Genomic DNA, 19379 nt, shown 5'->3' with positions numbered 1-19379 from the left:
GGCCACATGACCCGGAAGCTGTATGCCGGCTCCCTCAGCCTATAGAGCGAGATGAGCGCCGCACCCCAGAGTCGGCCACGACTGGACCTAATGGTCAGGGGTCCCTTTACCTTTACCTTTTACACAAAACTGATGGCTTTCATTTATTTTTCTCGCTCATGGAAATACATTATCTTTCCTACTGCAAAGAAGGCAGAAGCTGACGCTTGCCCAGGCAGAAAGGTGTGTGGTTCATATCCTTTTTTTCTGCTGCATGAAGGACTTAAAATCCAAGGCCCCAATCCCACTGTATGTCTGCAGCAGTCACAGCAGCAGACTCCTCCAAATCACAGAAAGCAGGTTGATGGGGGGATGACAAAACCAGTTCCTTCTCCTCCCTGTCCTCAGAAGCAGCTGGTGGGCTTTCCTGTATTTTGAAGAGAACCCCATGCGTCATAAGCATGTCAGGCCCTCAACCTGCTGGGACAGTCTTTCCCACACGGTAGACCTGGGGACACCACTATGCCACAAGGAGCAAATGCTTTTATGAGCCCAAGACACTCCTCCACAAAGGAGGCTGCACACCATGTATCTGCGTGCTTCAAGGCCCTGGCTTTGCACCTTTCTATTCTACCTCCAGTCGGCGATGCAGTCATTCCGTCACAAATGTGTATCACTGGCTCAGCACAGCATGAGACGGCAAGGCTACAGGTCCGTCTGGTCAAGAGATGCGCTCGGAACAACAAAGTAATTAAAAGGGGTGGCACCCTTTGCTATCACACTGTGAAAGTGTACTTTAATTACTGGGAATTCAGGAAACACCGAGGTTAGTGCCATGCCCCCAGCAATTCATATAATACAGTGGTACCTTGGGTTAAGTACTTAATTCGTTCCAGAGGTCCGTTCTTAACCTGAAACTGTTTTTAACCTGAAGCACCACTTTAGCTAATGGGGCCTCCCACTGCTGCCGCCGGAGCACGATTTCTGTTCTCATCCTGAAGCAAAGTTCTTAACCTGAGGTACTATTTTTGGGTTAGCGGAGTCTGTAACCTGAAGTGCCTGTAACCTGAAGCGTATGTAACCCGAGGTACCACTGTATATATATGGATCAAGTTCCAGTCTGTCTGTGACAGCGAAGCAGTAAACCTAAGTTTAATACATCTGAGGCAAACATTTCTGAAAGGGGAAAGAGCTAACTTTTGATGAGATCATCGGGCATTAGAATAGAAAGTTCGGTAACAGCAAAATTATTTCTAATGCAGCCCAAGTCTCAGGCTGGTAACGGCTTGTCTGCTTTTTAACTTTTGTGAACAGGACACCAGAACCTTTTATTTCCGCTAGGCAGATTTGTATCATATTACATGTAGATGCACACAACTGCCCAGCAGCAGTGTTTGGACCCGGGCAGAAAGAAAGTCAAAATAATGCAGTATGTGGCTGTGGATGTCAACGGAGTAAGAACCAGCCCCCCAACTTTCTTTTGCATACAGGGGGCAATCAATAATTTTTGTAATTTTGAGGGAGAGCCCTTTAAAAAAAGGCCTTATGTCTCAGATCCATGGTTTTACAGGCTGCTCTGTAAAAATGGGTGATTTCTACAGTTCAGTCAATGATAGAGAGAGATGTGATTAGAAATCCATGGGGAAATTATAGTTTCAAAAGGATCCAATCCACTGGATCTGATGTGTGTACACATCTGTGCTCTGACCCCCTGCTGCACCCCATTTTCTCTCCCCCCCCATTTCACCCAACTCCAACCTCTTTATAGTGTGACCCAAGTGATTATAGAGACAGACTGCATAGCACAAATGTATCAGTGTTAAGTATTATAAGCCAAAGTTATAAAAACAGTAACAACAAAAATATCCACAGGAAACAATCTGCTATAACAAAACAGGTCTCTTGACCAGGATTCAAACCCACTGTGTACTCACTGAATCCGGATTAATAGTTTAGGAATTGAAACCTGGGTGGTTAGCGTACAGTTTAGAGTTCAATCTTTCTCTCTCTTTCTCTCTTTTTTAAAAAAAGAATGGTTTTTAATCCTTCTCTACGTGTTTTCAAAAAGCACCACAGTCAGGTTAAACTGAAAGCCACTTCAGTGCAGGTAAGGCTCTGTATAGACGAGAAAAGGCACTTTGGATGATAATTAGAGCCCTTTGGGGAAATTCTTCCCTTACACACTTATAGCCATTTGAGCGGGAAGGTGGGGCCATATTTGCGAACTCTGCTATCCCTCTCGTAACATAATCAAGGTTTTATGAATGACTGAACAGGATCTGGGAAGGTAAACTTTTGAGTTTGATGGGGGTTGGGGAGAGAAAAGCACAATTTTTCCTTCTTATATAACCCTGGTGTGGTAAACTTTCGGGCCTTCAGGTGTTTCTGAAATACAACTCTCCATATCCCTTGATTGGCCATTGACCATGTTTGCTATGAAGGGAAATGTAGTTCAAATAACTTTGGACGGTCCAAATGTTCCCTACGCATGTTGTATCGGCAAGCCAAACTGCCCTAGAGAAAGAATAATTGAATGGCGACTCTACTCACAAGATTCTGCCATCTGACCCACATACAAAAAAAAAAAAGCAAATTGTTGTGAAAAGCACCATAGATCAGAACCATTTACCTCACCAACCTGTGGTGCAAAGATTTCAAGTTACCCCCTAGCTATTTTAGCCCCGAGGTAAAATAGGGCTGTTCATCTAAGCCAAAAGGTAATCAAAGTACCCTGTTGCTAGTTCTAGACCTCTAGGGCAAATAAACCCCTTCATCCCCCAAAAGAGGGGATGTCTATGGCTTAACTGAGCCCACAGAGGACAGATACTATACTAGCTTCAAAGTTAAGGACAGCCACCTTAAGAGGGAACCAGTTCATTGCAGCATAGCTTTTGAAGTCAGCTGTAGATACCCTGCAGAGGAAGATGGCTTGCTTCCTTCACTTGACTTAATTGGGAATAAATTAATAGTAGTGTTGTTTTTCTATTTAAAAACATCCCTTCTTTCCTGTTACTTTGACTCAGTCACATTGTTGGCCTCAAGTTCCCCTCAAGGGAAAGGAAACTGCCTGCTTTTGAACATTTAAAAATATATATATATAGCAGGCTAGCCGATGGTGCTTGCATATCAGTCAAGCGACTGCACGGGACAAAAATATTCAGACCCTCCAGTGAGGGCAGAGTTGTGCTATGTCCCTGCTTAAGGCACAGGTGGAAGTAGAAACCGTTTCCTTCAGAGGCAGCCACGGGGCGTGGTGAGGGGAACAGTCGAGCCAGAGTCGTAATCCAGATCCACAGCGGTGTGAGCACTGGCACTCAGGTTGCTCAGCGAAGTACCAGTTCCCAGTTGCTGGCGGTCGCGCAGGCTCTGAATATAACTCTTTGGGGTGGAGAAAAAGAATGGAATGTCAGTGCGTGAACTGGGAAAGGGGAACGACATATTAACCCCTCCCCACACACCTCCATTAGGAGCCAATCCACATTGACAAAGAACCTGCTGTATGCTCAGTTATAAACAGTGGCGTAGCGTGGGGCAGGGCCACAGGGGCGGTTGCAAAATTATTAGGGGCGAAAATTTTTGACACCAAGTGCTGCCTCAATACAGCTGTGCACTTCTGTCGCTGGACTCCACTGAACCGGCTTCGCCATGCGAACCAGGAACCAACCTCTCTGGACAATAGAACATCTCTTTTCTCTGTGGCTGCAATCTCCTGGGTGATGCAGACACAGTTAGGCAGTTGACTATTCATGTTTCCCTCTCTCCCATCTCGTGCGGCCCCGGGCCCTGGCAACCCATGCTATGCCACCGATTATAAATGTAAAGGGTGGAAGGGACACAGGAGATGTGTGCAAAGGAGTGATGGTCCACACTCCCATTGGCTGGCTGCAGAATAGACATGGGGCATAGGGCGGTTCATAAAAAAAACCCATTTTCTTAAAAAAAAAATGCCTGCTCCAAAGGTCTTATGTAGCTATATCTGTAATTTCATGCATATCAGTTAATATTGAAATTTCAGCCTTCACGACATAGGGAAACGGCCAATTTAAACAGCTATTTTTGTGGAGCAGGGTCAAGATATTAACTGATATGCATGAAATTTCAGATATAGCTATATAATCCCTAGTGTAGTGAGATAAGACCTTTGGAGCAGGCATTTTTTAAAAAATGTTTTCAGTTCTCATCATCCCTGGCGGCCATTAGCCATGCTTGTTGGGGAATTGAGGAACAGCTAGATGGCGAAAAAGTCCCCTCACGCCTGCTCCAGAGGATTGAGAAGACGCCAGGGAAAGACCAAAGGGGCATTCTGAAGGTGACGATGCAGCTGGGGTCGTGGGTTTGGCACTGCATGTTGCAAATGGGGGCCAAGAATTAAGATAGTGAACCTTTGTGACAGGAACTCTTTCAGCCACTCACCGGTGCAAGGACATCTGCTGCACAGCGCTTGACAGCGCTGGGCTTATGCCGGTATGAACCATCCTGAGGAAGCTGGCTCTGCCTCTTCTTGGCTTCGCGCTGCCGGATCCGTAAGAGCTGCAGCTGCTTCTGGCGCCGATTCAGGACCACTGGGCAAGAGAAGAGGTATGAGAAACCAGAGGAAGACTACTCCTAAGAAGGCTAGTTTATAAATACAAATTTATACGTATGTGTATTTCTCTTTCTCACTCTCACTCTCTATATATATACAGTCATGGGGGAAAGTACAGTGGTACCTTGGGTTACATACACTTCAGGTTACAGACTCCACTAACCCTCAGTTTAAGAAATTTGCTTCAGGATGAGAACAGAAAATATGCAGCAGTGGCGCAGTGGCAGCGGGAGGCCCCATTAGCAAAAGTGGTGCTTCAGGTCAAGAACAGTTTCAGGTTAAGAACGGACCTCCGGAACGAAGTAAGTTCTTAACCCGAGGTACCACTGTACACCCTCTTTGAATTCTGTGGTTTTACATATCAAGACAATCATTTGTTCCTTAGCAGGTCTTAAAATTAGGTAAATACAACCTCAGACGAACAACAGCACATGACATATTACACCATGTCCAGATATGTAAAACCACAGAATTCAAAGAGGGATGCACTTTCTTTTTCCCATGACCATGTGTATGTGTGTGTATATATCTAGATATCTTAATTTTTTAAAAAAAGGAGAGACAATGCTAAGAAAGAAAATGAATGCTCTCACTCTTCAGCTATGGGGGAATTCCTTTCCTGACCAGAGAATCAAATGTAGACAAGTGGAGGTGGGGAGGAAGGAGAAAAAAATTGTCCCAAACAAGTCTCTCTCTTCTACGTGCTGGGAGGCGAACAGAGTTCTGCACAGTTATCATGCCACATAATGTTGCATCCTTCAGAATTTTGTTTTTTTTAAAAGATATTTATTGAATTTTCAAAAGTTATACAAAAAAAAGTAATAAAAACAAAACACAAACACAAAAAATAACAAATATAAAAAGCAAAATACAAAACTAAAAACCATTTAAAAACAAGTAAAGTTTCATTCCCTTATTTTATTATAACTTACTTCCCCGACCTCCTCATACCTCCCCTTTCTGTATTCCAATTTCTAATTATTAATTCAACAAATCCTCTCCCTTAATTTTCATTTAATTTTTTAACCTTTTTTTTTTCTTTTTACTTAATCATTACAGCTGAAAACCACTTAATTTCTAAACCAACATCATTCTAACATTCATTAATTTTGCAATGTTTCCTAAGATAGTCCTTAAATTTTTTCCAATCTTCTTCCGCCGTCTCTCTTCCCTGGTCTCGGATTCTGCCAGTCATTTCTGCCAGTCCCATATAGTCTATCACCTTCATCTGCCATTCTTCCATACTCTGGTTTCTCTTTAGATCGTATAAATCTTTCGCCTTTTACATCCTTCAGAATTTTGAGAACTCTGAATTTTTTCCACGTATGTCAGATTCCTCTAGTCTGAGCAAAGTAATGATGGATATAGTGTCTCCTAATCATCACCAACACTATCTAGCTATTATTTAGTAGCAGTAGTAGTAGTATTTATTAATTTACTACATTTTTACCAGACCCTTCATCCATGTAGCTCAGAGGGCTGTTCTTGGCTCTCACCCTCTTCCCCAACCCCAATCTTACTGCCACAATTACTGTCCTCAGGCCAAGAGAAAGTGACTGGCCCACGATCACCCAGTGAGCTTTGTGGGCCAATTGGGGATTTAAACTGGGTCTCCCTAGTCCTTGTTTGACACACTCAACACTCCATGTCATACAACTGAGAAATGATTTGCATGAGGCCTTTGGGGACAAGGAAGGACAGAAGAAAAAGTGATTAACTGTGCAGCACACCTCCCTGTCTCTCAATGACTCTTGGCACTCTGCTGCCCATCAACTTTCCCTCCACTACCATCGTCAAAAACTCTAGGTGCCAAATGGCTCCTTAAACCAAGGTTACAGTCGCCAAAACAGAATGTCTAGTTGCCATTTTGGGGCAAGACGGCTCTAAATTCTTTTTTTCTTTTCAAATGATGGACTGTGAGGTCAGATTAACCTCAACCAGAGGCAGGGCCTTTTCAACACTGGCTCTGGCCTGGTGGAATGCTCTCTCTCATGAGACCAGGGCCCTGCAGGATCTGATTTCTTTCCGCAGGGCCTGTAAGACAGAGTTGTTCCGCCTGGCCTTTGGCTTGGAATCAACTTGATCCCCTCCCCCTCTTTCTTTTTTCTTTTTTCCTTCTGTGACGGAACTCCTACTTGGGGACTTCCCTGGCTTTTTTCTGGCCCACGTAGGACCAGTCTGGATAGTTAGCCTTGGTGAAGATTTGACATTTTCATCCCCCAAAAAGTTTTTGAGTTTCTGCTGAAATGAGGCTGCATTTTAATGTTGTATTTTAATCTTGTTTTTAAGTTGTATTTTAATCAATTGTTTTACATTTGGTGTTAGACACCCTGAGCCCGGGTCTTGGCTAGGGAGGGTGGGGTATGAATTAATTATTATTATTATTATTGATTCTCGGTTAAATATCTGGCTAGTTCAGATGACAACCTTGAGCTAGCTTAAGAACTTTTGAGAACTTAAAGGAGAAAAGTCACTTGATCCAGGGACAGTCCACATGTATACAACCTCTTTTTCCTTTGTCGCGACTGCTCCTGCTGAGGCTGCACAGAAAAACCATTTTGGTTCCAGAAATTTATTCTGATTGCGCAGATAAAAATATAACTGAGAGAATTCCACAGGATGGAGCGTTAAGTGTGTGAAACTAGTCCAGAGCCAATGATCCTCAGAAGGTGGAGATGTCAGGCACCATCTTGGCAGCCAAACATCTTCACTTGGTCAGGTGCAAAATCTGCCTGGCGAATCTTGAACACTGTCTGCTACTAAAGTTTCTTACAAAAATGGGCCACATTTCGTTGGGCAGGAAGTAGGCAGGTACAGGCCCTGCTCCAATTTTTTTAAAATTTTTTATTCATTTTTCTTTTTCATTCATTACATAAATCTCAATTTCTTAACATATATTATATATTCCTCCCTCCAGGGCTTCCCCCAACTTCCGCTTCTGGTATGTTTCTCTTTTCACCCACTTTGCTATTCCCTATATTAATAACATAACATCAAGCCTAAAAACCTAAAAATAAAAGTAAATACAGTGGTACCTCGGGTTAAGAACTTAATTCATTCCGGAGGTTTGTTCTTAACCTGAAACTGTTCTTAACCTGAAGCATCACTTTAGCTAATGGGGCTTCCTGCTGCCACCGCTGCACGATTTCTGTTCTAACCCTGAAGCAAAGTTCTTAAGCCGAGGTACTATTTCTGGGTTAGCGGAGTCTGTAACCTGAAGCGTACGTAACCCGAGGTACCACTGTACACTATAATTTTTGAGGGGGGGCGGTCCCAGGCAGGTTGCCATGAATGCCCCCTGCCCAGTACAACTGGACCTTCTCCCCTCCTTCGGCATGGTCCTAAAGCCATCCACTCACCATCTGTGTGAGAGAAGCCCTCTGCGGTCACTCTCCACTGCAGCAGCATTCCCATCAAGGCCAGGACGGGCCACGTGGCCAGCACGGCCCAGCCACACCAGCACAGCGGGGAAGGGGGAGCCAGGCGGAGGCGGTCGTACACATGGTGGCCCAGCGCCAAGTTCTCCACAGCGTAGTCCAAGCAGAGGGTCAGCACGGCGCCCCCAAACACCGCCGTGGAGACCACCGTCAGGGCCTTCTGCCAGCGCAAGGCCAAGACGGCACCCAGTAGGGCTGATCCCAGCAGCGAGCCGGCGGGCACCCAGGCGCTCGGCAGGTGGCACAGAGGCTCCGTGGCCACCAGTCCAGCCGTCGCCAGGAGCAAGCCGAGAAGGAGCCCTGTCAGGAACAAGCCAACCGAGTGCACCAGCATCGTGACTAAGCCGCAGAGGACGCCGATGCCCAGGGCAATCCCCGCGCTGACTTCCAGGCTCAGCTGCGTGTCCAAGATGCGCTCTTTGTAGCAAAGCAGGAAGATGACGGCCGAGCCGAAGAGCAGGCCAGAGAGGAACATGATGGCTTTGAAACAGCGGTAGCCTGGCAACAGAAAGAGGGCCAGGTTTAGCAGAGGGGAGAAATAAGGTTCTTTTTATCATATGTGGTGGTCCTGTAGTAAGGTTGTTTTTTAAAAAAATAAATAACAAATTCATAATAATAATAATAATAATAATAATAATAAATTATTTATACCCCGCCCAACTGGCTGGGTCCCCCCCAGCCACTCTGGGAGGCTTCCAACAAAACACTAAAATACAATAACCTATTAAACATTAAAAGCTTCCCTAAACAGGGCTGCCTTTAGATGTCTTCTAAAAGTTTGGTAGTTGTTGTTCTCTTTGACATCTGGTGGGAGGGTGCCGCTACTGAGAAGGCCCTCTGCCTGGTTCCCTGTAACTTGGCTTCTCTCAGTAAGGGAACCACCAGAAGGCCCTTGGTGCTGGACCTCAGTGTCCGGGCGGAACGATGGGGGTGGAGAAGCTCCTTCAGGTATACTGGGCCGAGGCCATAACAAATCAACAATAAAAATCATCTTCATTGTTTTTCCCCCTCCCGCCTCACCAACAAACCCTCCCTCCCTGCCCCCCAGGACTTCCCTCAGCTCCTCTCTCTGATTTCTCATCTCCTATTGTTTTCTGCATATTATAAAATTGTATACATCCTTATATTATCTATCCATCATATTAACCCAATTAATTTGTGGATGTTTATTCAAAACCTGCCAAGGAGTAGAGTTCATTTTGTTGTCTTTTTAAATAGACTGTAAAAGGTTACCATTCTTCTTTGAAGTCACAGTTGTCTTTAAGCTGGTCCTATAGTAAGGTTAAGGCAAGGGTGCCCAAACTTTTTTCAAAGAGGGCCAGATTTAATGAAGTGAACATCCGTTATTTTACCCCAAAGTTGTTGTGCTTTTTTAAAGGATTTTACCCCAGGAAGTATACTGCTACAGGGGCCGGATTAAATCGACCGGCAGGCCAGATTAGGCCCCGAAACGGACTTTGGACATGCCTGGGTTAAGGCTTGCTGGGAAATGATATATAATGAAATGAAAAGGATGTTTAAAATAATGTTTGCTTAAAATAAACCCCAGAAGCTTTTCTTTTGGGAATTAATAGGAACAGAACTACCTAAACTGTATTGAAACTTATTCATGTATGCTACTATAGCAGCAAGAATGTTACTCGCCCCAAAATGGAAAGAAGCAGAAGTCCCAGCAAAGGAAGAATGGATACAAAAACTTATGGAATATGCAGAAATGGTGAAACTTACCGGAAGAATAAGAAATCAAGATAACAAACTTTTTATAAAAGAATGGAAATGGTTTGTTGAATATTTACAGATAAACGGTAAACGGATAAAACCACTGGAAGGATTATTCTAATAACCTGCAGTTTCATAAGAGTATATATTTAAAGAAGATGAATAAGTGAGCAAATTAAGTTAATTTGGATATGCAGAAGGTATTAAAAATAAATTTAAGGAACCTCAGAAAGAGGGGGAAGGAAGTCGAGTTTTGAAATGTCAAAATGATTGTAAAATCAGTGAAATGTATAAACCTGAATATTATTTTTTTAAAATATATTTTTAAAGGAAGATGTCCTAGACGGAATCTGGGGGCTTTTGCACACACCAAGTTTAGCAGAGGAAATCTTTAAAAAGGGGGAGGCTATATTTTGTCAATAGGATATTTTGAGACAGGGACTACTGAAAAAAGGTTACATCTAAAGTCTCATTATGGTTAAGCTATCATCTCTTAAGACTGAAAACATGGCAAGAAAAGCTACCTTATTTTGGGGGAGGGGTGTAGGGAAATAGTCCTTCTGTAAACATCAAGAAATAAAAGTTTTATGATGCAGACTCACTGTTATCACAATTACTGGAGGACAACTTGTTACTTGTTGCTTTTTGAAATAGGTCAAGTATGGAGGACACACAGTTCTTATTAGCTTGGCTATTTCATGTAATTCAAAACATGGACTGAGAGGTTGTTGGAATTTTTGCAGGGTGGCAGGGAAGAAGAGGTGGAATTTCTGACTTCTTAAAGAAAACAGAACTCTGATTCCCCCAGCATTAAAAAAATGAAAAAGACAATGAAAAATTATAACCCTCTTCTCTCCCTCCCCATTGTTTCTCTCTCTTTGAAGGCTAAAATGCCCAAATCAGTCAGTACATGTGACAGGATCATTTAAGACTCTTAATATATGGTTTTGTTCAGCCTACAGAGTTAGGTTCCAAATAAGTCATCACTTATAAGCCACCAACCTTCCACAATAGACTTTGCTTTCTATCTCCCTTGCGAAGTTCAGGTTGTCTAACCTACCCCAGATCGGAAGACCCCAAATATTTTGTCTCCAGTTGTGACTTATATTCTTAATTACCCAGTTCACTTAATGGGAAAATGCAACAATTTTTCAGTGTTTCAGGTATATTTCCTAGAACCACGATTACGTTCAATGAAACATCCTAGAGTTCTCCTGCTCTCTTGGCAGAATAAAATAAAACATACATACAGCAACAGTGTTGTTGTATAGGCTCCTATGATTAAGTAATGGGCATACATAGCATATATTCAACACCAAAAACAGTGACAATTTGTTGTTGACAAAGGACAGCTGGACATAGAAAGGGCCCCATTACCTTCAGTAGCTTAGGGCAGGGGTAGGCAACCTAAGGCCCGTGGGCCGGATGCAGCCCAATCGCCTTCTCAATCCAGCCCACGGACGGAATCAGCGTGTTTTTACATAAGTAGAATGGGTGCTTTTATTTAAAATGCATCTCTGGGTTATTTGTGGGGCATAGGAATTCATTCATTTCCCCCAAAAAAATATAGTCCGGCTCACCACATGGTCTGAGGGATAGTGGACCAGAACACAGCTGAAAAAAGTTGCTGACCCCTGGCTTAGGACCTTATAAACCTAAATCCGGCCATACGGCCAACCACTATCCCTGGTGCATGTAAACAACCCATTGGGAACAGAGAAGAAAGGAAAGAGAAGTGACGTTTGAGATGGGCTCACAGACAGAACTCTCTCTTTCCTCTTTCTACTCACCAAAGCAGCAGTAAACAACTCCAAAAATGCAGCAGAGGCCACAGATCACACAGGGAATCACCTCATAGTGCCTTTCGGAAAGGAGGGCGCAGGGATCGGAGGCAGGATCACTGGGCTCTGTTGCCCCCTCATTAAAGCCCCGGGGGTCAGGAGTAACTGGAAGCAGCGGAGTCGGGTCCATGCTGGTCAGCCGGGATGCAGCTCAGCTTTCCAGAGCCATCCAAGCGGGAGGGACAGCCTGCAGAGAGGGAGAGAGGTTTACCTTCAGCTGGAAGAATACCAAATACCCCTGACTTGAGCATTTTAGAAAAACCCATAACCAACCAACTCCTCTTCCTCCAGGAGCACAGCAGGGGCCATCTGAGAACTAACTCCTTTAGGAAGCCTGGGGGAAGATTGAGAGATAGGTCTGGAGGAGGAAAGCAGTGCAAGGAATGTCCGATGAGAGCGTGGGGGGAAAGAGCTGTGGTGGCACAGCTGAAACGGAGCCACAAACCCCACCAGGTATTCTTGTTTAGGGGCAGTTATGCGATTCAAGAAAGAAGAGCACAGCATAACAAGGGAACACACGTTAGGGCATCAAAATGATGCTAAAATGTGTGAGAAAACATAATAAAAAAGATGCCAACTGCCCAGTACGTATAGGTAGAAATATTCCTCAGAGATACAAAATAGGATTATAATATTACATTTGTGACTGCACCTCTGTCACTAAAGAAATTTATTTTGGGAGGTGGAGGAAGAGAGATTTCTGTTGCCCCTCCCAGCACTCCTCAGCCCAAACCTCAAGAACAGGGTAATCCTACTACACATAAGGATATAACCAAAAATGGTAAAGGGACCCCTGACCATTAGGTCCAGTCATGGCCGACTCTGGGGTTGCAGCGCTCATCTCGCTCTATGGGCCGAGGGAGCTGGTGTACAGCTTCCAGGTCATGTGGCCAGCATGACTAAGCCGCTTCTGGCAAACCAGAGCAGCACACGGAAACGCCGTTTACCTTCCCGACGGAGCGGTACCTATTTATCTACTTGCACTTTGATGTGCTTTTGAACTGCTAGGTTGCCAAAAGCAGGGACCGAGCAACGGGAGCTCACCCTGTCGTGGGGATTCGAACCGCCAACCTTCTGATCGGCAAGTCCTAGGCTCTGTGGTTTAACCCACAGTGCCACATATTTGCTTACTGAATAAATCTAAGTTACTGGGTCTGAACCAGGAGTGAAACTTATCAGTAGTCCCCCAGTGTCTCGTCCCTAGAACTAGAAAAGGTGCAGAAAAAGGAAATCAAAGCAATCAAGCAGGGAAGCAACACTTAAGCTTCTCAGTTTAGGGGGAAGACAGGTAAGGGGACAGAGGCATAAATTTAAGTGTATATGATTACTTATGGTAGAGAGAGAGAAAGAGGAGCTTTTTTGTGTTGAGGGTACTTCTCCGGTGGGTGGAGGGATCCTGGTAGTCATTAAGAACATAAATAGGTGTGTGATGGGCATACAGACTGTAGAGTAAATTGCCTGCCTGGTAGGGCTGGGCGATATCTGGTTTTCAGCTTCGTGATATATCACCAGCTAAACATTGCAATATACTGATATATCGCAATGTATGAAACAAGGATGAAGCTATGAAGAGGCATTGGCCGACTTCACGGTTTTCCCACACTGTGATTTTAACGTGCACACACACATCATGATTCATTATATATTACCGGTTAAAAATTAAGAAACCAATTTCGTGATATGGACATCAAACCAGTTCTGGACGATTATAGGACCCACGTACCTAAGGGACTGCCTCTCCTGGTATGCCTCACAGAGGACCTTAAGGTCCACAAATGACAACATTTTGGAGGTCCCAAGTCGCAAGGTGGTTAGATTGGTCTCAACTAGGGCCAGGGCCTTTTCAGTACTGGCCCCGACTTGATGGAATGCTCCGCCACAAGAGACTAGGGCCCTGAGGGACTTGACATCTTTCTGCATGGCCTGCAAGACAGAGCTGTTCCGCCTGGCCTTTGGTTGGACTCAGTCTGACCCTTATGTTTCCATCCCCTTATGGTTTTGATCTAAGGGCTACTTTTAAAATGAGGCTGCATTTTAAACTGCATTTTAACCTGTATTTTAAATTGGTTTTTCCCCCCTATTATGTTTTTACTGTAATTTTACTGGTGTTAGCTGCCCTGAGCCCGACTCTGGCAAGGGAGGGCGGGGTATAAAGGGTATATCACCCAGCCCTACTGCCTGATGTGAAGGTTGCGGATGTTGCCCATCACCTACATAGTGCGGTAGTCCACAGTCATTTGTCAAATTGACACCAGTGACATGGGGAAATGTAGTTGTGAGGTCCTGGAAGCCAAAAGGAATGGACTCTACTCGTACTGGGATAGAACCAGGCTGATTGTTAGCCACTTTGAGACTCCTTAAAGGGAGTGAAAGATGGGATATCAAGTCCAAACTCTTGTTCTGTTGGTGCTTGAAATAAACAAGATGGCAGAGCAGCCTTTAAAGTGATTAAGAGTGAAAAGTTGGCAAAAGCTGAAGAAGAAGAAGAAGAAGAGTTTGGATTTGATATCTCGCTTTATCACTACTCTAAGGAGTCTCAAAGCGGCTAACATTCTCCTTTCCCTTCCTCCCCCACAACAAACACTCTGTGAGGTGAGTGAGGCTGAGAGACTTCAGAGAAGTGTGACTGGCCCAAGGTCACCCAGCAGCTGCATGTGGAGGAGTGGGGAAGCGAACCCAGTTCACCAGATTACGAGTCCACCGCTCTTAACCACTACACCACACTGGCTCTGAGGAGGGTCTCCCTACACTGTCAAAGGCAGTACAGTGGTACCTCAGGTTACATACGCTTCAGGTTACATACGCTTCAGGTTACAGACTCCGCTAACCCAGAAATAGTACCTTGGGTTAAAAACTTTGCTTCAGGATGAGAACAGAAATCGTGCTCCGGTGGTGCGGCAGCAGCAGGAGGCCCCATTAGCTAAAGTGGTGCTTCAGGTTAAGAACAGTTTCAGGTTAAGTACGGACCTCCGGAACGAATTAAGTACTTAACCCGAGGTACCACTGTATGTCTCTGAATCCCAGTTGATGGAAATCACAGGTGGGCCGAGGGCTCCTGTGCTCAAATCCTGCCCGTGAGTTTCCCACTGGCATCTGGCTGGCCCCGGTGAGAACAGGATGCTGGACTTGATGGGCCATTGGCCTGATCCAGTAGGCTCTTCTTATTATGTCCACTAGGCCCTGCCCACCTCATTTCCTATCCCCCTTTCCCGCTCCCCAAGGGTTAAGCTGTTCACATGACCCAAGTGGTGGAAAGCAGAACTAATCTCCATTCCCACTCCCCAAAACACCCAGATGGAATTGGCAACGGATTATTCCTCCCCTCTCTCCCCCAATCTGGCATCCGTCACATACAATCCAAGCCAAAGCTTGCACATACAACCTTTAACCCCTTCCCCTTGCACCAGGGAGAGATGAAAGGGGGTAGTTTGGGGGCTGTCAAGAGACACAAAGAGGTGGAAGTCAACAATTACATCTAAATTCAACAACTATTAAACTTGGTCACCAGCCATGGCTTCTAGGTCCTATTCCCAGCTCTGAAGGGGAAGGGGAAGCCTAGTGAATTGGAGCAGGAGACAGAACTAGGTGCCAGAACTTCTGGGCTCTTTTCCCAGCTTCAAGGGAGAAGGTATCCATCATTTTTTGTACAGGCCCTGGGTGAAAGGCAAGGAAATCTAGACAGGCCCCAAGACTTCCCTGTCAGTAGGGTTGCCAAGTGCCCCCTTTCTCCAAGAAATGCCCCATCATTCAGAGCATCCCAGTCTCCCTGAGAACATGACAACACATTTCCTGATTTCTGTGGAGTGTTGTGTTCTACAGTTAAAAGTTGGCGACTTTGCCTACACCCAGCCACTGTTCCCTTTGTGTAATACTTTGATGGAGTGGCCTCCAAAATAACCAGTAAAGCTGGCAAGGAGACTGATGGCCAGCAGGAATGCTGGGGGTGTGGGGGGGGGACACTTTCACCCAAAGTCAATGCAGGAGACAAGCGGAACATTTATCCTGGGTGCAGACCTTTGGGTGGGGAGCACAGGACAGCCAGACACTGAGCTGCACAGTGATGCTCCTCAAATGTTGTCCCTAATTCTGTCATATGTACCCAGGACCTTGAAGAAAGATGCTTGGGCAGCTCTAAATGAGAATTAGACAAATTCATGGAGGATAAATGGCTCTCTGCAACATCTGCAGGGTGCTTCTGAGCACCAGGAGAATAGCAGCCAGAAAGTGTTGTTGCCCACTGGGCTTCCTATAGGCATCTGGTTGAGCAACCCAGACGGACTTTCATTCTCTTTGCTTGTTGCTGAAAATCACAAATGGGAAGATTGCTGTTGCCCTGATTGTGGGCTTCAAATAGGCATCTTCTTTATATGGTTCAGGACTCCTGTACATAAAGGTTCAGCTTTCCTCATATGAACCTGCCCAGATCCCAGAATGGTAATCTGAGGCCCTTCTCTGTATGCCACCTCCAAGGAAGGTCCAGAAGATGGGAACAAGAGAGTGGTCTTTCTGCAGCAGCCTCCCCATCTATAGAATGCTCTCTCCAAGAAGGTCCACCGCACACCAACTTTGTCTTTGTTTTAGCTCCAAGCAAATACATTGTTGTTTACTCAGCAGCACTAATGATTGGATGTTTTCATGTTATGTTTCAATACGTTTACCTGTTTTTATTAGTGCATTTTATTATCATAAATCACTTGGGGACTTTGTGGAAAGCAATACAGTGGTACCTCGAGTTAAGAACTTAATTCGTTCTGGAGGTCTGTTCTTAACCTGAAACTGTTCTTAACCTGAAGCACCACTTTAGCTAATGGGGCCTCCTGCTGCTGCATGATTTCTGTTCTTATCCTGAAGCAAAGTTCTTAACCTGAGGTACTATTTCTGGGTTAGCGGAGTCTGTAACCTGAAGCGTCTGTAACCCGAGGTACCACTGTACACAAATTCAACAAACCTAAAACCTGTAAGAACGTAAGACTCCACTTGAAGGCCTTTAGTCTAGTCCAGTTCTTACAACAGGGCAATGAAATATTACAAGGTAGTCGTGAGAGGAAGGGATCACAGTTACATAAGAAGCAGGAGATGTATTCACAAAGAATGCCTCTCACCTGCGCAAGGTGATGAAGCAGACTCAGCTAGTCATGAGTAATTAATTGTAGGTTGCAATTCTGTTATACCATCAACCAAAGATTACACTTGATTCCATTATTCTATCATTCTCGCCACTCCTTTCAGTATTCTCAGTCACTAATGTGCATTGAAGTGATTTTAAAATTCCACTTTTTAAAAATCATCCTAAATGTGACAGGATGGCTAAAGCAGAGAACTTAATGCAATTCAAAGGACAGTACCTTTGAGTCATATGCATTTTGTTGCAGAAAAACAACACCAAACCCACATGGGGAGAGCCAGGTGTGATTATCATAAACAGACGCCTATCAAATTGTGCGGATCGGGAAACGACGATTGACAGAGGGGTGGTACGCATGGTGTTTGGTTATACACGGTACACAGTAACTTCACATAGGAAATTGCATGAAACTCTTGTGCCAGTTTTTAAGTGAGAGTTCCCCTGCAAAAAAAATATGGCATGAAGCAGCCCAATGCTAGAGATATCTATAGAGAAGAGTTATTTCCAGGAAAGTACATATAGGGCTGCAGCCTTGTTTTTGAACTTTCAGGACGTGTGTCAGAGCTCATCTGCTGAAAGCTATAGCCCAACTCTCCTTTAAGGGGACGCGAAGGAAGGCGGCATTAATTTGGGTGAGCGGAGGATACTTAAAGGGGAAAACACTCTGCAAATCTGCAGAAGCATTGTTTCTTTACTATCATCTGTATGTATAATATGATGACCTTGCCCCAGTTTGAGGGCTGAGCCCTGGTTCAGATCAAAACTTAGTCAAACTCCCTGAATATATTTGCTCTCATCACACACAAACACACAGCATTTTCACACGCAATATTCCACTCACGCACGTGTGCCACGTTGAGGACGGCAGCTGAACCAGTGGGTCCCGAAATCCTGGCTATTTGCATGTGTATATACAATATTGGCTACAGAGGTGCTGCTGTTTCCTCCCCATATGTCTCTTCCCCCCCACCCCAAACCGCCACAGCCATGGCTTGACTCCCAGACAGGAAAACGGTGCTGAGTTTAACGGAAATATTCCCTTTGGGATCAGAGAACAAGAATCAGTTTAGAATACCATTAGCTTGCTTGAGCTCAGAGGGAGGGAAGAAAGGACACAGCTGGGAATCTGGGAGGTGGGTGGAAGGCTTAGCAAGCAATCCCTAAAATTTAGGGCTCGCAACAAAGTTCTGAGGATTGCTGAAGAAGTGCTGGAGAGAGTCATAAAAATAAAATAAAAAGCAATCAAATCACGGACAGTGGTAGGAGGAGGCTCAGACTGCTTGGCCCTCGTTCTTTTCTTTCCTGAACTCGGTGGTAAAAGCTTCCCAAATATTAAATTGAGGAATGGATTCTACGGAAGCTCAGAAGGACTCACAGAATAATCCGGACACTGGGAGGAGAGAACTGTTGCTGGTCTGCCTCCCCCCCCCCCTTTACCCATCTTAAATCTCGTTCAGAGATCAGTCACCTCCCTCCAGTCCCCCTGATCTGAATCCCAGCCAACTTTCGAAGTTGGCAAAGACCTTCTGAAACGATGCAAAACATTTCCCAAAAAAACATTATTTTCGAAGCGCGCACGCACAGACACAAACAAAAAAATTATATTGACTTTGGAGGGGCTGGGCGGACGCGCGAGACAACCGCTCTTGGAGCTTTAACGCGGAGCATAAAGGGAGTCCGGATTTCTATTCCACATCACCGGAAAAGAAAAGTACATAAGCCGCTTGGTCGATATAACTTACCAGTCCAGAGCAGGGTTCCCACCACCGCATATAGACGGGACTGGTCTGCAAAAGAACCATACCATCGACCAGCTCCACCCACTCCGGAGAGTAACTGTTGGGAACTGAAAGAGCATGCAAAAAGAGGTGCCTAAATAAAAGATCAAATCTCCTCCTCCTCCTCCTCCACTTCTCTCTCCCCCGCACAGACCCCACCCCCGATTTTAGCCCCCCTTTCCTCCAGTTCAAAAAACTCGGGGCAAAATAATCTCCTCCCCCCCTCCCCACGACAGCTGAAGAGTGACCTCATCAAGCGCTGGGCGGGGCCAGCGGAGAAGCTGGGCGACCCGAGGGAGAACAGAATGGGGTCTCCAGAAAGAAAGGAGAAACTAACCGACGCCTCCTTCTCCATGTTTCTGGCAAAAAAAAAAAAAAAAGAGGGGTAGCGGGAAGAGCGAGAAAAGAGAAACTGGGCTCTTGAATCCGCGGAAAGCCGCGGCTGGAAAAGAATGGTCTATTCCCCCCACCCCCTCTCTTTTTGGGGGCAAGAAGGGTTGGTTCCTTCCAGTTGCAGAGAATGGTTTGATTGTCCTGCAGAGAAAGGAGCAATTTAGACTTATCTGTGCGCGGGGAGAGCGGCCTTGTGGGGGCTTCTATGGGGCCAACTGTTGCAGGGCAGGGAGGGGGAGGAATCCTGGGGGCCTCCAGTAGCCTCTCTCTTTGCATCACCCCCCCAAAGCTGGGCTTTTTGGGGATGTTGTGAGCTTTGCAATCTCTCCTTCCCGCCATTGGGCCCTTTTGAAAGGTGGGAGAATTGTAGAGTTGGAAGAGACCCTGTGGAGCAATCTCATCCAAACCCCTGCAATGCAGGAATATGCAGGGGATCGAACCTGCAACCTTGGCATGATGGGCACCATGCTCTAACCCAGTGTTTCCCAACCTTGGGTCTCCAGCTGCACTACAATTCCCATC

At 45.3% G+C, this 19379-nt stretch overlaps 1 protein-coding gene across 1 annotated transcript; it reads right to left on the bottom strand.

Moving 5' to 3' along the window:
• Positions 1 to 1775: 1775 nt before the first annotated feature.
• LOC309362888 (transmembrane protein 198-like) lies at positions 1776 to 18580 on the bottom strand. Its single transcript, XM_081898884.1, has 5 exons — positions 18429 to 18580; positions 11511 to 11748; positions 7924 to 8499; positions 4393 to 4541; positions 1776 to 3357 (listed from the first exon to the last, which is right to left on the bottom strand). Exons 2-5 carry the CDS (start codon positions 11689 to 11691, stop codon positions 3211 to 3213), a joined length of 1053 nt encoding a protein of 350 aa, XP_081755010.1. The 5' UTR covers positions 11692 to 11748; positions 18429 to 18580; the 3' UTR covers positions 1776 to 3210.
• Positions 18581 to 19379: the final 799 nt, after the last annotated feature.

The sequence above is a fragment of the Podarcis melisellensis genome (assembly GCF_964234715.1).
Source record: "Podarcis melisellensis genome assembly, chromosome: 2".
In the NCBI taxonomy this organism is placed as follows: domain Eukaryota; kingdom Metazoa; phylum Chordata; class Lepidosauria; order Squamata; family Lacertidae; genus Podarcis; species Podarcis melisellensis.
Note: the sequence above shows the minus strand (reverse complement) of the source record. Positions and strands in the feature narration are given on the sequence as shown.

Coding starts and splice junctions, on each gene's coding strand:
- LOC309362888 (XM_081898884.1), bottom strand. CDS start 11,691: ATGGACCCGACTCCGCTGCTTCCAGTTACTCCTGACCCCCGGGGCTTT. Junction 4,542..7,923: donor GGGCTTCTCTCACACAGATG/GTGAGTGGATGG, acceptor TCTCTTGCCCAG/TGGTCCTGAATCGGCGCCAG. Junction 3,358..4,392: donor CAGCAGATGTCCTTGCACCG/GTGAGTGGCTGA, acceptor TCCACCCCAAAG/AGTTATATTCAGAGCCTGCG.